Source organism: Equus przewalskii, chromosome 17 (genome assembly GCF_037783145.1).
Source record: "Equus przewalskii isolate Varuska chromosome 17, EquPr2, whole genome shotgun sequence".
In the NCBI taxonomy this organism is placed as follows: Eukaryota; Metazoa; Chordata; class Mammalia; order Perissodactyla; family Equidae; genus Equus; species Equus przewalskii.
The window spans coordinates 77,522,904-77,538,883 of record NC_091847.1 but is presented as its reverse complement, the minus strand read 5'-3'; the positions used below and the strand labels follow the sequence as shown (position 1 = coordinate 77,538,883).

The following is a 15,980-nucleotide window of genomic DNA, read 5'->3' as shown; positions in this document are numbered from 1 at the left end:
TCCCTTGGATTTCAGAGTAGCATTAAGGAGCACAGGGATAGAAAGAGACCACTCAGCCAGAAGAATCTTGAAAGACTTTGCTGGTGTGTGCTGTCCTATACCGCAAAGAAGTAAGCCAATGTTCCGACCTTCACGTACACATTTTAATTCAAAATACGCCGATAAATCCCCAGGCTCCTTCCGGGTGGTAGTCCTTCCCACAGGTTCATATGATAGAAGAGAGAAAAGGAGGAAGTCTCAAGGATCTCTTGTGGGGCCCTCACATCTTCTGCTATTCTGTGATCTATAACACCCCCAATAGGTGATGTGTTCAAAGAAGCGAGTTGCCCAAATTTCATACATCAGCAGATATGGATACTGTCTTGAGGGTGGTAACAACATTTAGGTATTCAGAGTTATCAGAGACTAATAATTGAGCGTGTCAATAGGACAAGATACTATTGTGTCAAGTTCTTTGTATCCCCAAGTAATACAATCTATGAGTATTTATATACATCAGTAAACATGGAGTTACAGTTAGAACTCTTTAAGCTTCATGCAATAGAAAATCCAACTCAAAATGGCTTAAATAACAAGCTATTTATTGTCTCCAAAATAAAGCTATTTACTTATCTCTTCAGTTGGTTCAATCTGAAGCTCAACAATGTCATCAAGACCCAGGTTCCTTCCCTCTTTCTGCTCTTCCTACCTCAGCATGTTCCTCTCAGGCGCACTCCTCTCCTGGTCCTAAGATAGCTATTCCAGACACCGCTTGCAGACACAACACTCAGAAAAGCAATGCAGAAAAGAGACTGTTTATTTCCACAGATCTCTTTTTAAGAGTAAGGAGAAACTTTCCCACAGGCCCCTCAGAACACACTGTCATGGCTGCTGGTCAGAATCTTGTAATGTGTCCATGCTTAAAACAATCACTAACGTGAAGAGTAGGACCAATATTCTGACTCCAGCCAATCACTACATGCTCCCTGGGACTCCCCAGAAGCACTTGGAGGATAGATACGTGAACACAATTAGAGTCCTGTTTGATGCCAAGGAAAGGTAAACAGTTTTTGCTTCTGGATGTCTGAACGGTATCTTAAAAAGTGAATTAATAGAAGACATTTCAGCAGTTGAAGAAATGGTAACTCTTTATCAGTAGTCCTCAATTTTCCCGTCTTTTCATAGTACCTGGTTCATCTAATCTGTCAAAGACCAAGGCGGCTTGCAGATATTTATCAAATGAAAGATATTCATTTATCCATCCATTTATTCATTTAGTTACAATGTTCTGAGCACCTATCATATTCAAAATACAGTTCACTATGGAAGACTCCATAATATAAAGTTTATGTCATCAAGAACTTTATTATTTGGAAAATGTCAGACTTTAAAATGATGTAGCAGTTTTCCATGCTATAATGCGAAGGTGCATTTCAAATTAAATCTACACAAAAAACCCACAAGTTCCACAAAGTTTTCAACATGTCTAGCCTAAACTTACAAATAAAATTCATTATTTTCTTAAGAGAAAGTGATGGAAACAATTTTGATAAATTACTGAATTTAAGAGTTATAGAAAACTGTAGATTTATCCAAATAATCCTGAATGACAAATATCAAACACAAAATATTTATATCCGTAAAACTTAGGCATGTGGTGGTGGGAGAAAACCCAAAACAATGGCATTTATTTGGGGAAGATTATCCTGGAAGAGTTATAATAAGGAGTATGAAAACTATTATAGGAATCAGACTTAGGTTATTTAATCTAGCCGCCTCGGGTTACCGATGACTACGAAATAAGAGCAGACTCTGCCATTGACTGAAAGTTCCAGGGACATCCCGAGAACTAACACCAAAGCTGGCGTTCTCCGCCTCACGAAAACTTACTTGTTTTTCCTTTGAGGTCTGAACCATGAAGTTTCTTCTCACGTTACTCCTAAAAGCCAACCCCACCAGGTGTTTGTGAGGAAAAGCCGACCAACTGAATTAACGTGTGCAGAAACAAAGGGAAGAAAAGACTAAACATGGGACCCAAGAGAGAAGTGTTTATGGCATTAAGAAACAATCCATTCTCTTGGTTTTATTGTATTTTAGTTGTGGTCCATTCTAGGTAATTCCTGTTTTGAGAATTGGGATCTAATTTATTCTACAAAGAGCTCAGTGACCCAGTGACCAAAGGCAAGCACTCTGTCAGGGACTCAACAGCCCAGAGGGGGCATTAGAGAAAGGCGCCCTCTCCAGGTGAACACAGCTCTTGCAGGTGAGGAGCTTAGTAAGGGAACCCTGATTGGGTCTCCCCCCATCTCCTTGGCTAGGGGCCATTGAGCAGGGCACACAGAGCCTTAATGTGCACAGTGGCCCTGCACGTTGGTGCAGAAAAATCTTGGAACTCCCGAGGCGGTTCACCCAGACCCAGAACTTGATTGCCATGTACAAAGTCAGGACAAATCCACTCTGCCGCAATCTTTTTTCATTACGTCATCCTAGACTGTTGCCACAATAGTCTTCATCATCTGACCTTTTAGAGGCAAATTCCTGATCCTGGCTGGACAGATCAGGCTAAATGCTACATTTGGCCCTATTTTCAAATTGCCCAGATGGTGTGAACGGGTGTATGGCTTGGGGTGCCCACATACACTGGGCTGCTTCCAGGGACTATTTGTACCTTGGGTGTAACCAGCAGCTGTAGACTGGAGTCGGGAGTGGAGGTGAGGGATGGTAAGGGTCAGGTCAGTGCTTTTCTTATCTGAGTAAAACTCATTTCACCAGTTACCAGTGAAATACTGAGCCTTAGTTTGGATTCTGGGGGGTCACTCTTGATCACCATAAAATGGCAGCCAAGCACAGATTGAGAGAGCGTGATGGATAGAAAGCAGGAGGCCAGTTCTGAGACAGCTGCTTCTGATCTCTGCTGCACCCACCTCCAGCTGGATTTGAGTATGCGGTGTGTGGGAGAATTAGCAGGGAAAGTGGTCTTGTGCATTATATAAGACACAGGCCATATTTTGCCCCTTGTCAGAAATTTACTTTGTTTCCTTGGAAGTTAAAAGGGTTTGATGCCTAGAAAAGAGGAGAAAGGGCAAACAGGACTTGAGGAAAGAGTAACCACCAATTTGCAAGATTTTTAGGCTTTTTGCAGTAACGTACAGGAGACTATATCATCCCGAAATAGCTTCTCCTCATCTTTACTTACAATTTCCCATTTCTTCTACCTAAATGACTCTCCCTCAGATAAAGTTCCTTCTTCTTTCTTCTTCATTGATCCATGTTCTTCTTTCAAAACAGGTACCTAACATTCACCTCTCCCAAGAAGCCTTTGCACACATTTAAACTGATTCCTCCCAGCCCTAAAAATGCAGATGATGGCCGGAACTCAAAGACAAGCTTGTAGCTAAAATTGTGGCTTGCACGTAAGTCAGGAGTCAGCAAATGCAGCCTCCAAGCCAATCCAGCTCACGCCTGCCTCTGAACAGCCCATGAGCTAAGAACGCATTTTATGTGTGTAAATGGTTGGGAAAAAATCAAAAGAATACTGATATTGTGTGACGTGTGAAAGTTACACGAAATTCAAATATCAACATCCACAAATTAAGATTTACTGGAACGCAGCCATGCTCATCTGGTTACATATTGTCTGTGGCTGGTTTTGCATGGCGATGGTGGAGTTGGGTGACTGCAAGAGACCATATGGTTGACAAGCCTAAAATATTGATTATCTGGCCCCTTCCTGAAAAAAACTTGTCAATCCCTGATCTGAGATGTAAACGTCCTAGAGATGTTAAATAAGAACATCTCAAAGAAATAAATTTCAGGCAAACCAACAAGACAAAGGCTATCAATTAGCCCCATTGAGGTCTGAGCCCCTAATTAAGACTAACAGGTTACTCTGAGGAGCGGGGTATTAAAAAAAAAAAGGGAAATACAAAGTCTACACTCTAGACTCGGTAAGCGTGGAGATAATAACATCCGTGTTGCTCACGGCCACATCCCCAGTGCCTAGCTCACTTTGTAGAGCTGGGTAGGAGCTCTCAAACGAACGAAGAGGAAGGAAGGAGGAAGAAACATGAAACAAGCAGAAGGAGAGTTGCACAAGGTTGGGAGTGAAAAAGGGTCCCCAACAGCAACCTCAAGTTTGTCTACCCTTGTGTAATACGTCACAGGTTCTCAAAAGTTGGCAAAATTCACATTTTGGAAGCTAACATATTAAGTGCTAAATGTGTGCCCAGGTGACTAAAGAAATGGCTGAATAACTATGGTAACTGCCATGATGCCCATTCCAGCCCACTTTCCACCCCCTTCCTCAGTCACCAGACACTTACATGTTTAGTCCAGAGACTAAATTCAGACTTGGAGATTAGCGAGGGGAAGGAAATCAAATACAAAGCTCATGAAATAAACAGCACCACTTGTCACTGTTGATCTTTGATTAACTGGCTCTTCTTTCCGAAACAGGGCCTCTTTTTCTTTCTCTCTCTCTCTTTGCTTGCAGGTGACACCCACACATATCCTTCAGTGTTGGCAGAGATGCTCACTCAGATAACAACTGGAGTTCATGCTGCACATTTTCATCTTCGTGTGTCATCATCACCAAGTAAAACCACAACTATAGGAAAACAAAGCTGTTTGCTGCTCTTCTGTCTCAACTGACATTTCCACCCAGCTCTCATATTTGTTCTTTGGATCCAGAGGAGTGTTTAACTCTGCCATTGGGATAGCTCTGCCAGAGGAAGTGTAAGTAGCATCCGACCCACCCCTACCCTGGATAAATTCACCCCTCAAATTCCCAACACCCCAAAATGTTTCACAGAATTTACACAGCTGAATAGGATAGGGAAATGGGCCTGGGAAATGCACGTTCTGACATTTAGAGTAGGCTCAATAAGGAGGTCAGCTTGGAAAAGAAGAAATATTATTGGGTTATCATCCATATTTCATCCCTAGAGTTTTGGACGTGTGGAGCCCAGGGTCCACACCCTGAAAAGAACAAAAGGCACACTGAGAAAGAGTGCCACATTCTGCTCTGGACAGCGGCCTGGGTTTCCAAGTGCAGAGAGCCTATGAATTGTCCAAGGGAAAGCACACATCCCTCTGGGATACCAAATCAGAGAAAGCCGAGAGATCCACCCACTCAGAGTCCTTCTTCCGAGCATCGCTGTTGAAAAGTTGACAGTTAGGCAGTTCCCCAGTTTGAGAGACACCAATAAGTTCCAAACAAGGTTCTAGTATGGCTTCCAGACCACCCCAATAGCTGCTCTTTAGTGTGGTGGTCAGGCCCCTATTATGATGGATCCAGAAATTTCTTTGATTTTTCTCACTCTATTATCTCTCTTCCAGACAAGATGAGAGAGGAGAAAGGGGACTGCTTTAAAACAGTATGTTTTATCAGACTAGAGAAAAAAAGTGAATTCAGAACCACGGGCAGTTAGACTATCCACGTAGTTACGTAGCTAGACCGTGATGGGAGGTCTGTTCGATGCAGCCAGGAGATTTGCATTTATTTCAGTTTGAATTTTAATTTCAAGGCAGTAGAATTTTTTCACAGAACTAGGATTCATTTAATGGCTACTTTTCACCACTCTTGACCCTTTCCAACTGATTTGGTTTGTCCAGTTGAACTCATGAGTGGCTAGCTAAGTTCAGTCTTTCTTGGAGTAGGAGACATACAGGCTCACCTTTTTCAAGTTTTAGCTACTTTTATTAAGTTTAATGAGCTCCACTGCAACAAAGGAAAGAGCCAGCGTGGAGATGAATTCATTGCACGCCTATTTGACTTCAGGCCACCCTCAAAGCACAATTTGCATAGAAATAACTAAGAGCGGCTACGTGAATTATCAGACCAGCTCTTGTGTCCCTGGTTCAAGGGCCTTCCCCTGCCCACAAGACGACAGCAGCGTGTGCCTGTGCATGTGTGATGATTATTACGTCTGACTCAAATTTTCAACGTGTTCCAAGTGTCATAATTTTGTTTATTGTTGTTCTTTTATTTTTACACTCTTGCAAGCCATTAGAGTGTTCAGTTATGACATGAGCATGACAGGTGAAGAAGCAGAAATTGTCTGTCCCCAGCATTCCTGTCTTAGAACTCTTTTTTGAATCATAGCCAAGCAAGGCATTTATAGAATTGGGGGAGGGGGGGGAGGAGTGGTGGGGGAAGAGCGGCAATCCACGGGTAGCATGGGATTTTAAGTACAAAAGCGACATTTTCAGAAGTCTTAGGCCATAGGCATTTAAAACTGAGTCAATACTCCATTAAGAGGGAATTTGGGGTCTTCAGTGGGAAATCAACTTCCTCTTGACTACAGCTTATTTAGCATGATTTTTTAAGATGATTCTAACAGTATTGCTTTTCCTCACTGCACAAAAAATGCTAAAGTGTAAATGAACTTATATCCGTCAGGTTTTCTTTCCCCAGGTTTGGCTGTGAATATGTTTTACCTGCTGTCTCACACATGAAACGAATTTTTGAACGAATTAATAGGAAAGTGGAAAACAGAACTGGCTCTCTCCTTGTCAGAGTGTGATCAGTACATTCAGAGTGACCACTAATTCATAAGGGCGTATGAAACTCATTCATTCAGTCAATAAATATGTATTGCCTGCCAGGCACTATTCTAGGCACAGAACAGTGGGATGTATCTGGGGATGTGGCAACAAAGGAAGCAGACCAAGTTCTGTCCCTCATGGAGCTTACATTCTAGTTTGGGGAAATAAACAATAAACAACTAAATAAGTAAGAAAATCTAGTGTAAGAGCTGATGAAATTCTATAGGAGAAAAAAAACAAGCAAAAAAAAAAAAAGCAGACAGGGTTTGAGAGAATTTAACTCAGGTAAAAGGTGACACTTGAGCAGGGGCCTAAAGGAAATGAGGGAGCCAGCTAGGTAGGTCTCTGGGGAAGAACATCCCAGCCAGACAAAACAGTTTTTGTAAAGGCCCTGAGATGGGAACATGCCTGTGATGTCTGAGGAGGAATATGAATATGTCAGAAAGTATGCGTACACCCAGAAGAGAGATTTCCTGAGTTTCACCAATGCTCTTGCAAATACCAAGGACTCACTCAGCCTAGGATTTGCCACTGTCCTTGTCCTTGTCCTGGGTTAATAACAGGTCTGTGGCGGTGACGACCCTGGTTCTGGGTCCATCACTGCCACCATCTCCAACCTCTAGCACGTAGTCAGATTTCATACTTTGGGATCAGTCCCCGGGTCTGCTCTGCTTCCTGTCTAGCAGGAAGAAAGGCCGAGATGAGGATCTGACATCCGTTTAACTATCAACATCCCCATTAAATTAGCCCTGAGAACTAGTAGCTGAGTTAGTTAACCCAAGGGACTGAGGGAGTCAAGGCAGGAGTTTGATCTCTCTCATAGAGCATTCACATCTCACGGAATGCATAGGGAGCCCAGCCCGACAGCTCAGAGATGCAAACCACCAGTCTGATGAGAAATTGTGACTAAAGACAAGCAAACACACCAGAGGTCTACCTTGCTGAAAGTGAAATTCGTATCTGAAAGTCTAGACTTTCTTTAAAAAAGGCTAAACTGGAGATTTATAAAAAGGATTTATCCCACGTCTTTCTTAAACAGTAAGTTTTCTCCAGATTCACTGCCAAAAGTGAAACATACCTGCTCTGAAAGACAATATTAAACCACAAATTTAAAAACAGGCACATGGTGATTCGGTAACTTTATCACTGAATACACAGAGCACAATGTACACTTGGTCTCTTTAAATTGGCATAGTCAGCCCAAAATAAGTGAGCTCACAATCAAAAATTAAAGAATTACTATTAATTATAAGACTCTTACAATAGTAGCAGCAAATGACATTGTTTTCTTCATAATCGCCATATTTGAAACTGTAAAAACATTGCTCCAACCACTGTTTTTAAACTATTTCTTAGTTCATACTAATAGTGAAAATGGACTTCCCTATTAACATTTTTACCTTGGTTCTGTTTAGAGTGAGTAAGAAAAATCTAAAGTGTGATTCATCTTTAGTAAACCTATTTTTCCCATCAGAAAACAAAAGCTTTTATTGCCAAAGATCAAATCTTTCCATTTTTATTTTTTTATTTATTTATTTTTTGCCATTGCCCTTTCTAAAAGTTCTCCAGCTCTGCCATTTTCAAATCCAACTTGATAACTTATATTTAGGAACTCTTTAGCACACGTGCCGGCATAAATTCAATAGCTCTCATCACCCAAGTACTGCTGAGTTTGACCTTGTTTGGATTAATTAAATTCATGGAATGGAAGCTCATTTAAAAATCAACCAAAGTACAATAGTTTCTGTCTGGAATCATAAGATTCCTATCCCTCCCCATAGTACAAAAAAATTAAAGACCTCTTTATATACATAAAAGTGGGAGGCGGAATGCTGTACATTTCATCACAAGCCCAAATATTCCAAAACAGGAAAATGATAGGAGACAGAGGCTCTCAAATTTTATATCCCCTCATCCCTGGGTAGTGGGTTTAAATTTGTATTATAATATTCTCTCCCTTCTCAGGTCATTGCTCAGTTTAATTTTTATACATAATTTACGTATTTGGCAATAATAATATTAGCTAACACTATATGCAGGGCAGGTACTAAGTGTCAGGGACAAGTAGAACAAAAGACAAACTTGGGCCACGTCCTCATGGGGTTTATAGGACAGGGACAGATATTTGTGATCATTATCTCCATTTACAGTTGAAGAACCAGAGTCTCAGGAAGGCAGTGACTTGCCTGAGGCCAACTAGTCGTGGGACTTGACCGGGATCTACCTGCCTCCAGAACCCAGCCTCCTCTACCATGGGAACAAATCGAAGCACTAAGCAGATCGTAAGGGCAGCAGTACAGCCGTTCTTCAAGGCCTCCAGGCATACTCCAGTTAACCCACACTGGAGGCGGAAGAATATCCACGGTCATCCCGGGGTCAGGCCTGGCAGTGTCTCTTGGGGACCCTGATGTTGTCTCCAAAGACACCCTCCAGAATATTCTTCCATGGCGATGGACCTCCAGGGTAAACAGGCAGCTGAACCCACAGAGCTCAGCCCTAAAGCACACAGAGTCCCTGCAAAGATGCCCTCACCACGGCTCCTGCTGGCTGCTAGCTTCTGGAAAACTTCCACCAGATGCCAGCCACCCCTCAGCACATGGCAAGAACCTGTCATTCCCTTCTAGTCTCCTCCCTCAGAAGAAGTTTCTTGGGACTCTTCCCCGGTCCCCTGATGAATGCTAACATCCCTTTTTCACAGTATCATGACTTCTCCTATAGATACCCTTTCAGCATCCCACTTCAGATCTCCACACAGACAAGAGGAGACAACTGTGCAAACCTGAACACATGGAACAGAAAAGCCCCCTTGGTGATTTGACTGTAATGAGCCGCTAAACAAAGAACCCTTCGTAGTATTCAAATAACGTCGACATCAAGTGGCCTTGCTTCCTGACACATTCTCTCTTGGTGTGGGAGGACTACTTCACGCTTTTGAAATCACACCGTGAAGACCACAGCAAACTCCCACCCCAGGGAGTGAGGAAAGCAAGCTGGTTTGCCTCGCGGGGCTTTGAAGGGATTCCATCGGTCAAAATGACTAAACACGACCAGAAATCATCAAAAACAATGTCTACATCTTTCTAAAGTAAAAGTAAAACAGCATTAAATAGGAACTAAGTGGCTCATTTCATGAATGAGAGACAGTGTTTTAACGGCTTTAAAACGTTTCCATCTCCCGCCCCCTCCCCCACTCTAACCTATCCCTGCCCTAAACCCCCATTGAACCCAATAGAATGATTTTCTGACCTTTCTTCGTCTAAAAAGTCGTTGGATATCACTCTTCGCAACCACAATGTTAAGGTGAGTGAGAAAGAGTGACGCTGGAGGCAGATTTCAAGGCTAACAATCCGTTCCCTTTTTGTTCTCCACCCTAACCCCTCCAGCAAGTCAATAAATACATGGTGAGTTTGAATTGGGGTCGTGGCACTCCATGGGATGGCCTGCCACAGTCCTATTCTCTCACTTCATTTCAGAGTCTCAGGATGGTGTCGTTTGGGCTGGTGGTTCAAGAACCCTTGGCACAGGGGGCGTCGCAGGAGCCCGAGGCGGCCGGCCGACGGGGGGGCAGTCCTTTCCTATCCAGAGCGGTGGTGTCCAGGGGTGACGCGGGGCCGGCCGGCGCGCATCTGGATAGGCGTCCGTGTCAGGAGCGGTAGGCCGCGAAGTCCCGCGCCGGCGCGTAGGGCTGGTAGTGCTTTCGGGTGGGCCCCGGCCTCCGGGGGGTCATGTTCATGTAGTCGCTCTGAAGGGTCCTGCTCCTCCTATTCCTCATCTGCAGAAGAGAGAAGTGTCACTGTGAAGAGGGCCGGGGACACGGAAGGAGAGGTCGTGGGAGGAGTTCTAAGATTTGGGGGGCGACTGTTGAAACACCGGCTGTTAAAGGAAGCTGAACCCCGGGAGGTCACTGCGCACCTTGGACTTGGATACTGACTCATCAAACCGAACTACTTTGGACTAAATCAACTTGAAAAATCAGAACCAAGAAGTATCTTAGAGAAACGCACCCATGTTACGCTCAATGCTGTCATTTGCCCTGACTCCCCAAAGCATACCTAGTTAACCCAGCCACTGCGCTATGTAAATACTCCGGAAGGCCCTTCCTCCTCGGAAAAGGTTCAGCATCCCTATTGCAATCTTCTTCCATCAGTCATTTGCTTAACAAGCCATTTTTCCATAAGCAACCCAAGAGGATCGTCAGCCCTCCAGAGTCTGGAATAATCATAAATTCACAGCAGGGGAGTCCAAATTAACGGGGAGTTATAGTTCTAGACAACCAGTTGCATTCCTATTCCCTTATATGTATGTTCATTTCTGTAAAGACAACAGCGTCACTCATCTCCGTTCCTCAGACTCAGCTCCTTCTGGATGAATTTCTGCCAGGGATGAGGTATGTGGGGACAATGCTGACCCAGAGAAAGAGCTGTACTCACCAGGGATCTTAGCAAAGTTGGAGTAGGGGTTAGAAGCATCTTTCCTGGGCCAATGTGATGGTAAAATTTACACGTTTGATAAAAGAATAATAAAAATTCTAAAATAGAAAGCCATTCAGATTTCTAGATTGCAAATTCTATATTTCGAAAAAAATATCTATTTCTTGGAATGTAAGACCAATGCATAAGTAGATATGTTGGGCATGAGTGACACGAACACCTGAATAAGTAAGTGAAGGACTTCAGCCCTGGCTTTGTTCCCATGCACTGCTCCCCGAGCCCCTGACACCTTCCTTGTCAAAGGGGCATGAGTCAGTGTTAAAAAAAGGGAAAAACACTGACCTCCACATCACCAGATACAACCAGCATGTTTTCAGTGCTCATCCTCTGAACTCTCAGCAACATTCTCTGTTTCTATATTATTGGTTACTCTCTCCTTTTTAAAACACTCTTCCACTTTGCCTTCCGTGAGATGGTACCGTCCCCCTTTTCATCCTACCTCTCTGGCCACTCCTTTCCTGCTTCCTTTGTAGGCTCATCCTTCTCCAGTTAGCCATTCAGTGTTAGAGTTCCTCACAGCTTGGTCCTACACCTTTTCCTCTACTCACACATCCTCGCTCCCTAGGCAACCTCATCCACATTCACAGCTTCAATTACCACCTATTCACCCGAATTTACATCTCTGGACTAGGCACTTTAAACTCAACAAGTCCAAAAAGAAACTCAAGATCTTCCCCTAAGGTCTAGTCCTCTTCCAGAGTTTCTCCTCTGAGTGAGTGACATTACTATATAAAGTTGCCCAAGCCAGCCCTCCTAAGCCTCATCCTTGACAACTTCACTCCCTTATCCACTGTCCTAGGGAACATTTGACAATGTCTGAAGACATTTTGGGTTGTCATGACTGGGAGAAATGCTACTGGTATCTAGTGGGTAGAGGCCAGAGATGCTGCTAAACATCCTACAATGCAGAGGGCAGCCCCTAACAACAAAGAATTATCCAGCCCAAAATGTCAATAGTGCCAAGACTGAAAAGTCCTGATCTAAAGAGTCCAATCATGAAAAAGAATGGAATGAAAACGAAGCAATGGACAGAAAATATATCACCAAAATAGAATGAATATTATTAGACTACTTGACTCCTCTTTCTTGCTCATACTCAAAAGATGACTGATGATTTAAACCTGGTTGACTAGAAGGATAGCGTTCCATTCCACAAACATAAGGCAAGGCAGTAGGAGAAGTAGATTTGAAAAAGGTTATAAATTCAGCTTTGATCATTTCAGATTTGAGAGGATGGATGGGTTATCTAGCTGAAACTAACAAGAGGATAGCATTAAACAAACATAATTGGGGCACTCATTCAGAGAGAGGTAGCCATGGAAACCGGTAGATGAGGGAAGTTGCTCTTCAAACATCTTGGTTCTACATCCTTTCTATGAGTGAAAGACTAGAGTTCTCTTGGGCACAGGATTATGGCAGGGCAGGAATAAGAGCGAGGAAATGTCTGGCCCAGATCAGTGTGGAAGGAGCTGATGGTACCCTGGGAGGCATTTCAGCACTTACTCCAACTCTAAGGATTCCCCTTGCCAGACTCCCAAGTGACAATCTTTGCATCTGGACACTCAAATAAAACTATAGCTGGTAGAGAGGCCCCAATAATGAAGACATCTTGACTCTGAGGTTCTCTGGGTCACAAAGACTATGAAAGCTCTGCTGCAGTCAGCTCCCATGCTTACCCTCAGGCCATTACCGGATAGTGGATTTGGTCGTTATCACCCAGCTCTAAACACAGCAGTGGGATAGACTTAACACATGTGTGGCTGGGGACACTCTACAGAACCCAGTGTCCACACGCATCTAGCATACGCATATTGTGTGCAGAGTACTCCCCTTCTGTGTGTGTGTGCCTGGGTCATCTATCCTGCCCCTTCGCCATTCAATGTCTGCTAAAGATGTGTGACTTCAAGACCACTCCTCCCCTGCTCTTCCCTCCACCCACGCCCCTACCCACTTGTTTCCTGGAAGAAGCAGCAAGACACAAGGTGTACGCAGGTGATTCACCTGAAGACACGGTCTTCAAGACTCCACTAGATTAAAGGCGGATAATGCCTATACGCACACTATCCACATTCCCAACGTAGTGATTTATGGTGGAGAAGACCCTGTTTCTAAAAAGGCTCCTTTAGACTAAGAAAGAGAATAGGTTTACCACTCAGCTGAGTGAATGAAAGATTGAGTGAGAGTAACAGATGCTGCTCTGGGGCAGGCTGGCAGAGGCAGCTCTTTATTTAAATGTCAGCAACAGGTCAAGAACTGAGATAGAATCTGCAGCTGCTCCCAGAAACCCACTCAGCCTAGAACTGCCTACAGTAGCACATCACAAGCCCTCAGGAAGTTCCGGAAAACAGCAGCTTACACCAAGGCATGGTGCAGAGCAGCCAAAAACAGGATCCCAGAAAAGTACCCAGGAACTGGCTGAAAATCCAGGGGTCCCTAATGAGTTGGCTGCCTGGCTCAGCAAGGTGCTGTTTGCTTAAATAGTGACAGCAGCAGAAAAAAGATGAGCCCAGGGTAAAATGCTGTGTTATTCTATGAAACATACATATATATTTGCTTCACACCCTTTTGGTCAGAGAGTACAAAGACCTAGGCTTGAGATGCAAGTAAAAGGTAGTTCTTATTGGGTAAGCTAACTGACTACAAGAGACCACAGGAAGGTAAGACATGCCAAACATGGGACTTCCCAAATTACAGGGAGCCTGTGAGACAGAATGAGACCAAAGTGAGTTTTCTCAGGATGAAGCAAGATGAACGTCGCTAGGGATTAGGAGCGCTGCCAAAGAAAAACCCATAGTGTCTATGACGCTGCAGGGTTGAAAGTAAACTGTTTAAATTCATTGAAAATGAGAAGCTGCTGTTGTCCCTTTGGGTGATTTGAGTCACTTAGCAAATTAGTGCCTTGATGATAGTAACTGATATTTCTAATGCATATTTACAATAAGTTTTAAATGATGAGCAGTCCCCTTCTGGGCACTGAAAGTTAAAGCAGTTCCCAAAACAGCTTCCTGCAAAGCTAGTAAATTACATTGACCTGGGTCAGCACGTTACAGGAGAGCGCCTGCCCTGGAAGGTTACCTGAAAAGCCACTGCACCTGCCTTTAAATTAAGAAGTTCAGATTCCCGAGGGGATCAGGATAAAAACAAGAACTAAGATTCTAAATTCTAAAATCACTGGCAAACACTACAGAGGTTCAAGGCTGGAAGGTAACTTGGATGAAGACACCAAGATTCAGACATGAAGGAACTCAACTGGCCTCAGAGGAAGAACTTAGGCAATATTTCACCACATAAAAGCTCCCCATCAGGGGCAGGGGATGTGAACAGACATTTCTCCAAAGAAGATATACGGATGGCATTGTACTGATCATCAGGGAAATGCAAATCAAAACCACACTAAGATATCACCTTACACCCGTTAGAATGGCTATAATCACCAAAATAAAAAATAACAAATGTTGGAGAGGTTGTGGAGAAAAGGAACCCTCATACACTGCTGGTGGGAATGCAAACTGGTGCAGCCTCTATGGAAAACAGTATGGAGGTTTCTCAAAAAATTAAAAATAGAAATACGATATGACCCAGCCATCCCACTACGTGGTATCTATCCAAAGAACTTGAAATCAGCAATTCAAAAAGACCCTATGTTCATGCACCCCTATGTTCATTGAAGCATTATTCACAATAGGCAAGACATGGAAGCAACCTAACTACCCACTGACTGATGATTGGATAAAGAAGATATGGTGTGTGTGTGTATATATATATGATGGAATACTACTCAGCCATAAAAAAGGATAAAATCGTCCCATTCACAACAACATGGATGGACTTTGAGGGTATTATGTTAAGTGAAATGAGCCAGATAGAGAAAGACAATCTCTGTATGACTCCACTCATATGTGGAAGATAAACACGTGGACAAAGAGAACAGATTCGTGGTTACCAGGGGAAAGGGGGGGAGGGGTGGGGGGTCAGCACAAAGGATGAAGTGGTGCACCTACAATGTGACTGACAAATAATAATTTACTACTGAAATTTCACAAGATTGTAAACTATCATAACCTCAATAAAAAATAAAATAGAAAAAAAAAAGGTCTCCATCAGGCTTGGGCAACTTGCAGAAGGCGAGGTAGGCAAATCCTCAAAATGATATCTAGTGTAAAGGATTTCCAGGAACAAGCAGCCACTTTGTTCCCTACTCTGCAGAAGAGACAGATTAGGCAATAGGCAGCCTGACAAACATCCACCTGACCACTAGAGTCTTCTGAAATGGGAGAAGCATGTAGGGAACAATCGAGAGGTAAACTTTAGCAATAGGACAACAAGAGTTTAAAAGGATCCCAGGCTGGATCTATCATTGGCATGACTGTGAACCCAGGGTTTCACATGGTGTGACTTCCAGAAATCACTGACCCATGTATGGACTAGTTAAATGGATGGGGTATGCCTTAAAGATGAGTATTGTACTTCAGGCATGTTCATTTAAGTCCTTAGTTTGGCCTCTATGGAGGTTATCAATTCATCAATTGTTCACTAAGCAGTAAGTGTACCTAATACCAGAGGGATGGTGAATATCAAGAGAAATAGCCCTTTATCCTTGAGGAGCATGTATTTCTTGTTGAAGAAATGACTCACACATGCAAGTAACTTCTAGAAAAAAATTCAAAGACAAGATGGAATCAATGCATGAAGTATTCCGTACCACACTGTGTACAGAAGAATAGAAAGTTTCTGAGTATGGGAAAGACTTGGGTAAGGAGGTCCCTTGTGAACAGTAGATATGGTCATCAAGATGTGTTCAAACCTAGGCCAAAATTTCAGCATTGAAGGAGGTGAAGAAACATACACCCAGTTTATTGCATGAACATTTGCAAAAGTTGGTAAACTCCAGTTTGGTAGTGAGAGCTCAGAAGAATCTGATTCCCATTACAGTTTCATAATGACAGCTCCATCCTTAGCCTCACA

General features: G+C 43.2%; 1 protein-coding gene across 2 annotated transcripts in view; it reads right to left on the bottom strand.

Annotated features, from left to right (window-relative positions):
* Positions 1–7,649: 7,649 nt before the first annotated feature.
* Positions 7,650–15,980, bottom strand: part of CD28 (CD28 molecule) — a 159,067-nt gene continuing 150,736 nt past the window's right edge. For both annotated transcript variants that reach the window (XM_070580863.1, XM_008529891.2), the window contains exon 4: positions 7,650–10,297. In XM_070580863.1, coding sequence (XP_070436964.1) covers positions 10,169–10,297 — 129 coding nt within the window. In that variant the 3' untranslated portion in view covers positions 7,650–10,168. The remainder of the gene's footprint in view (positions 10,298–15,980) is intronic.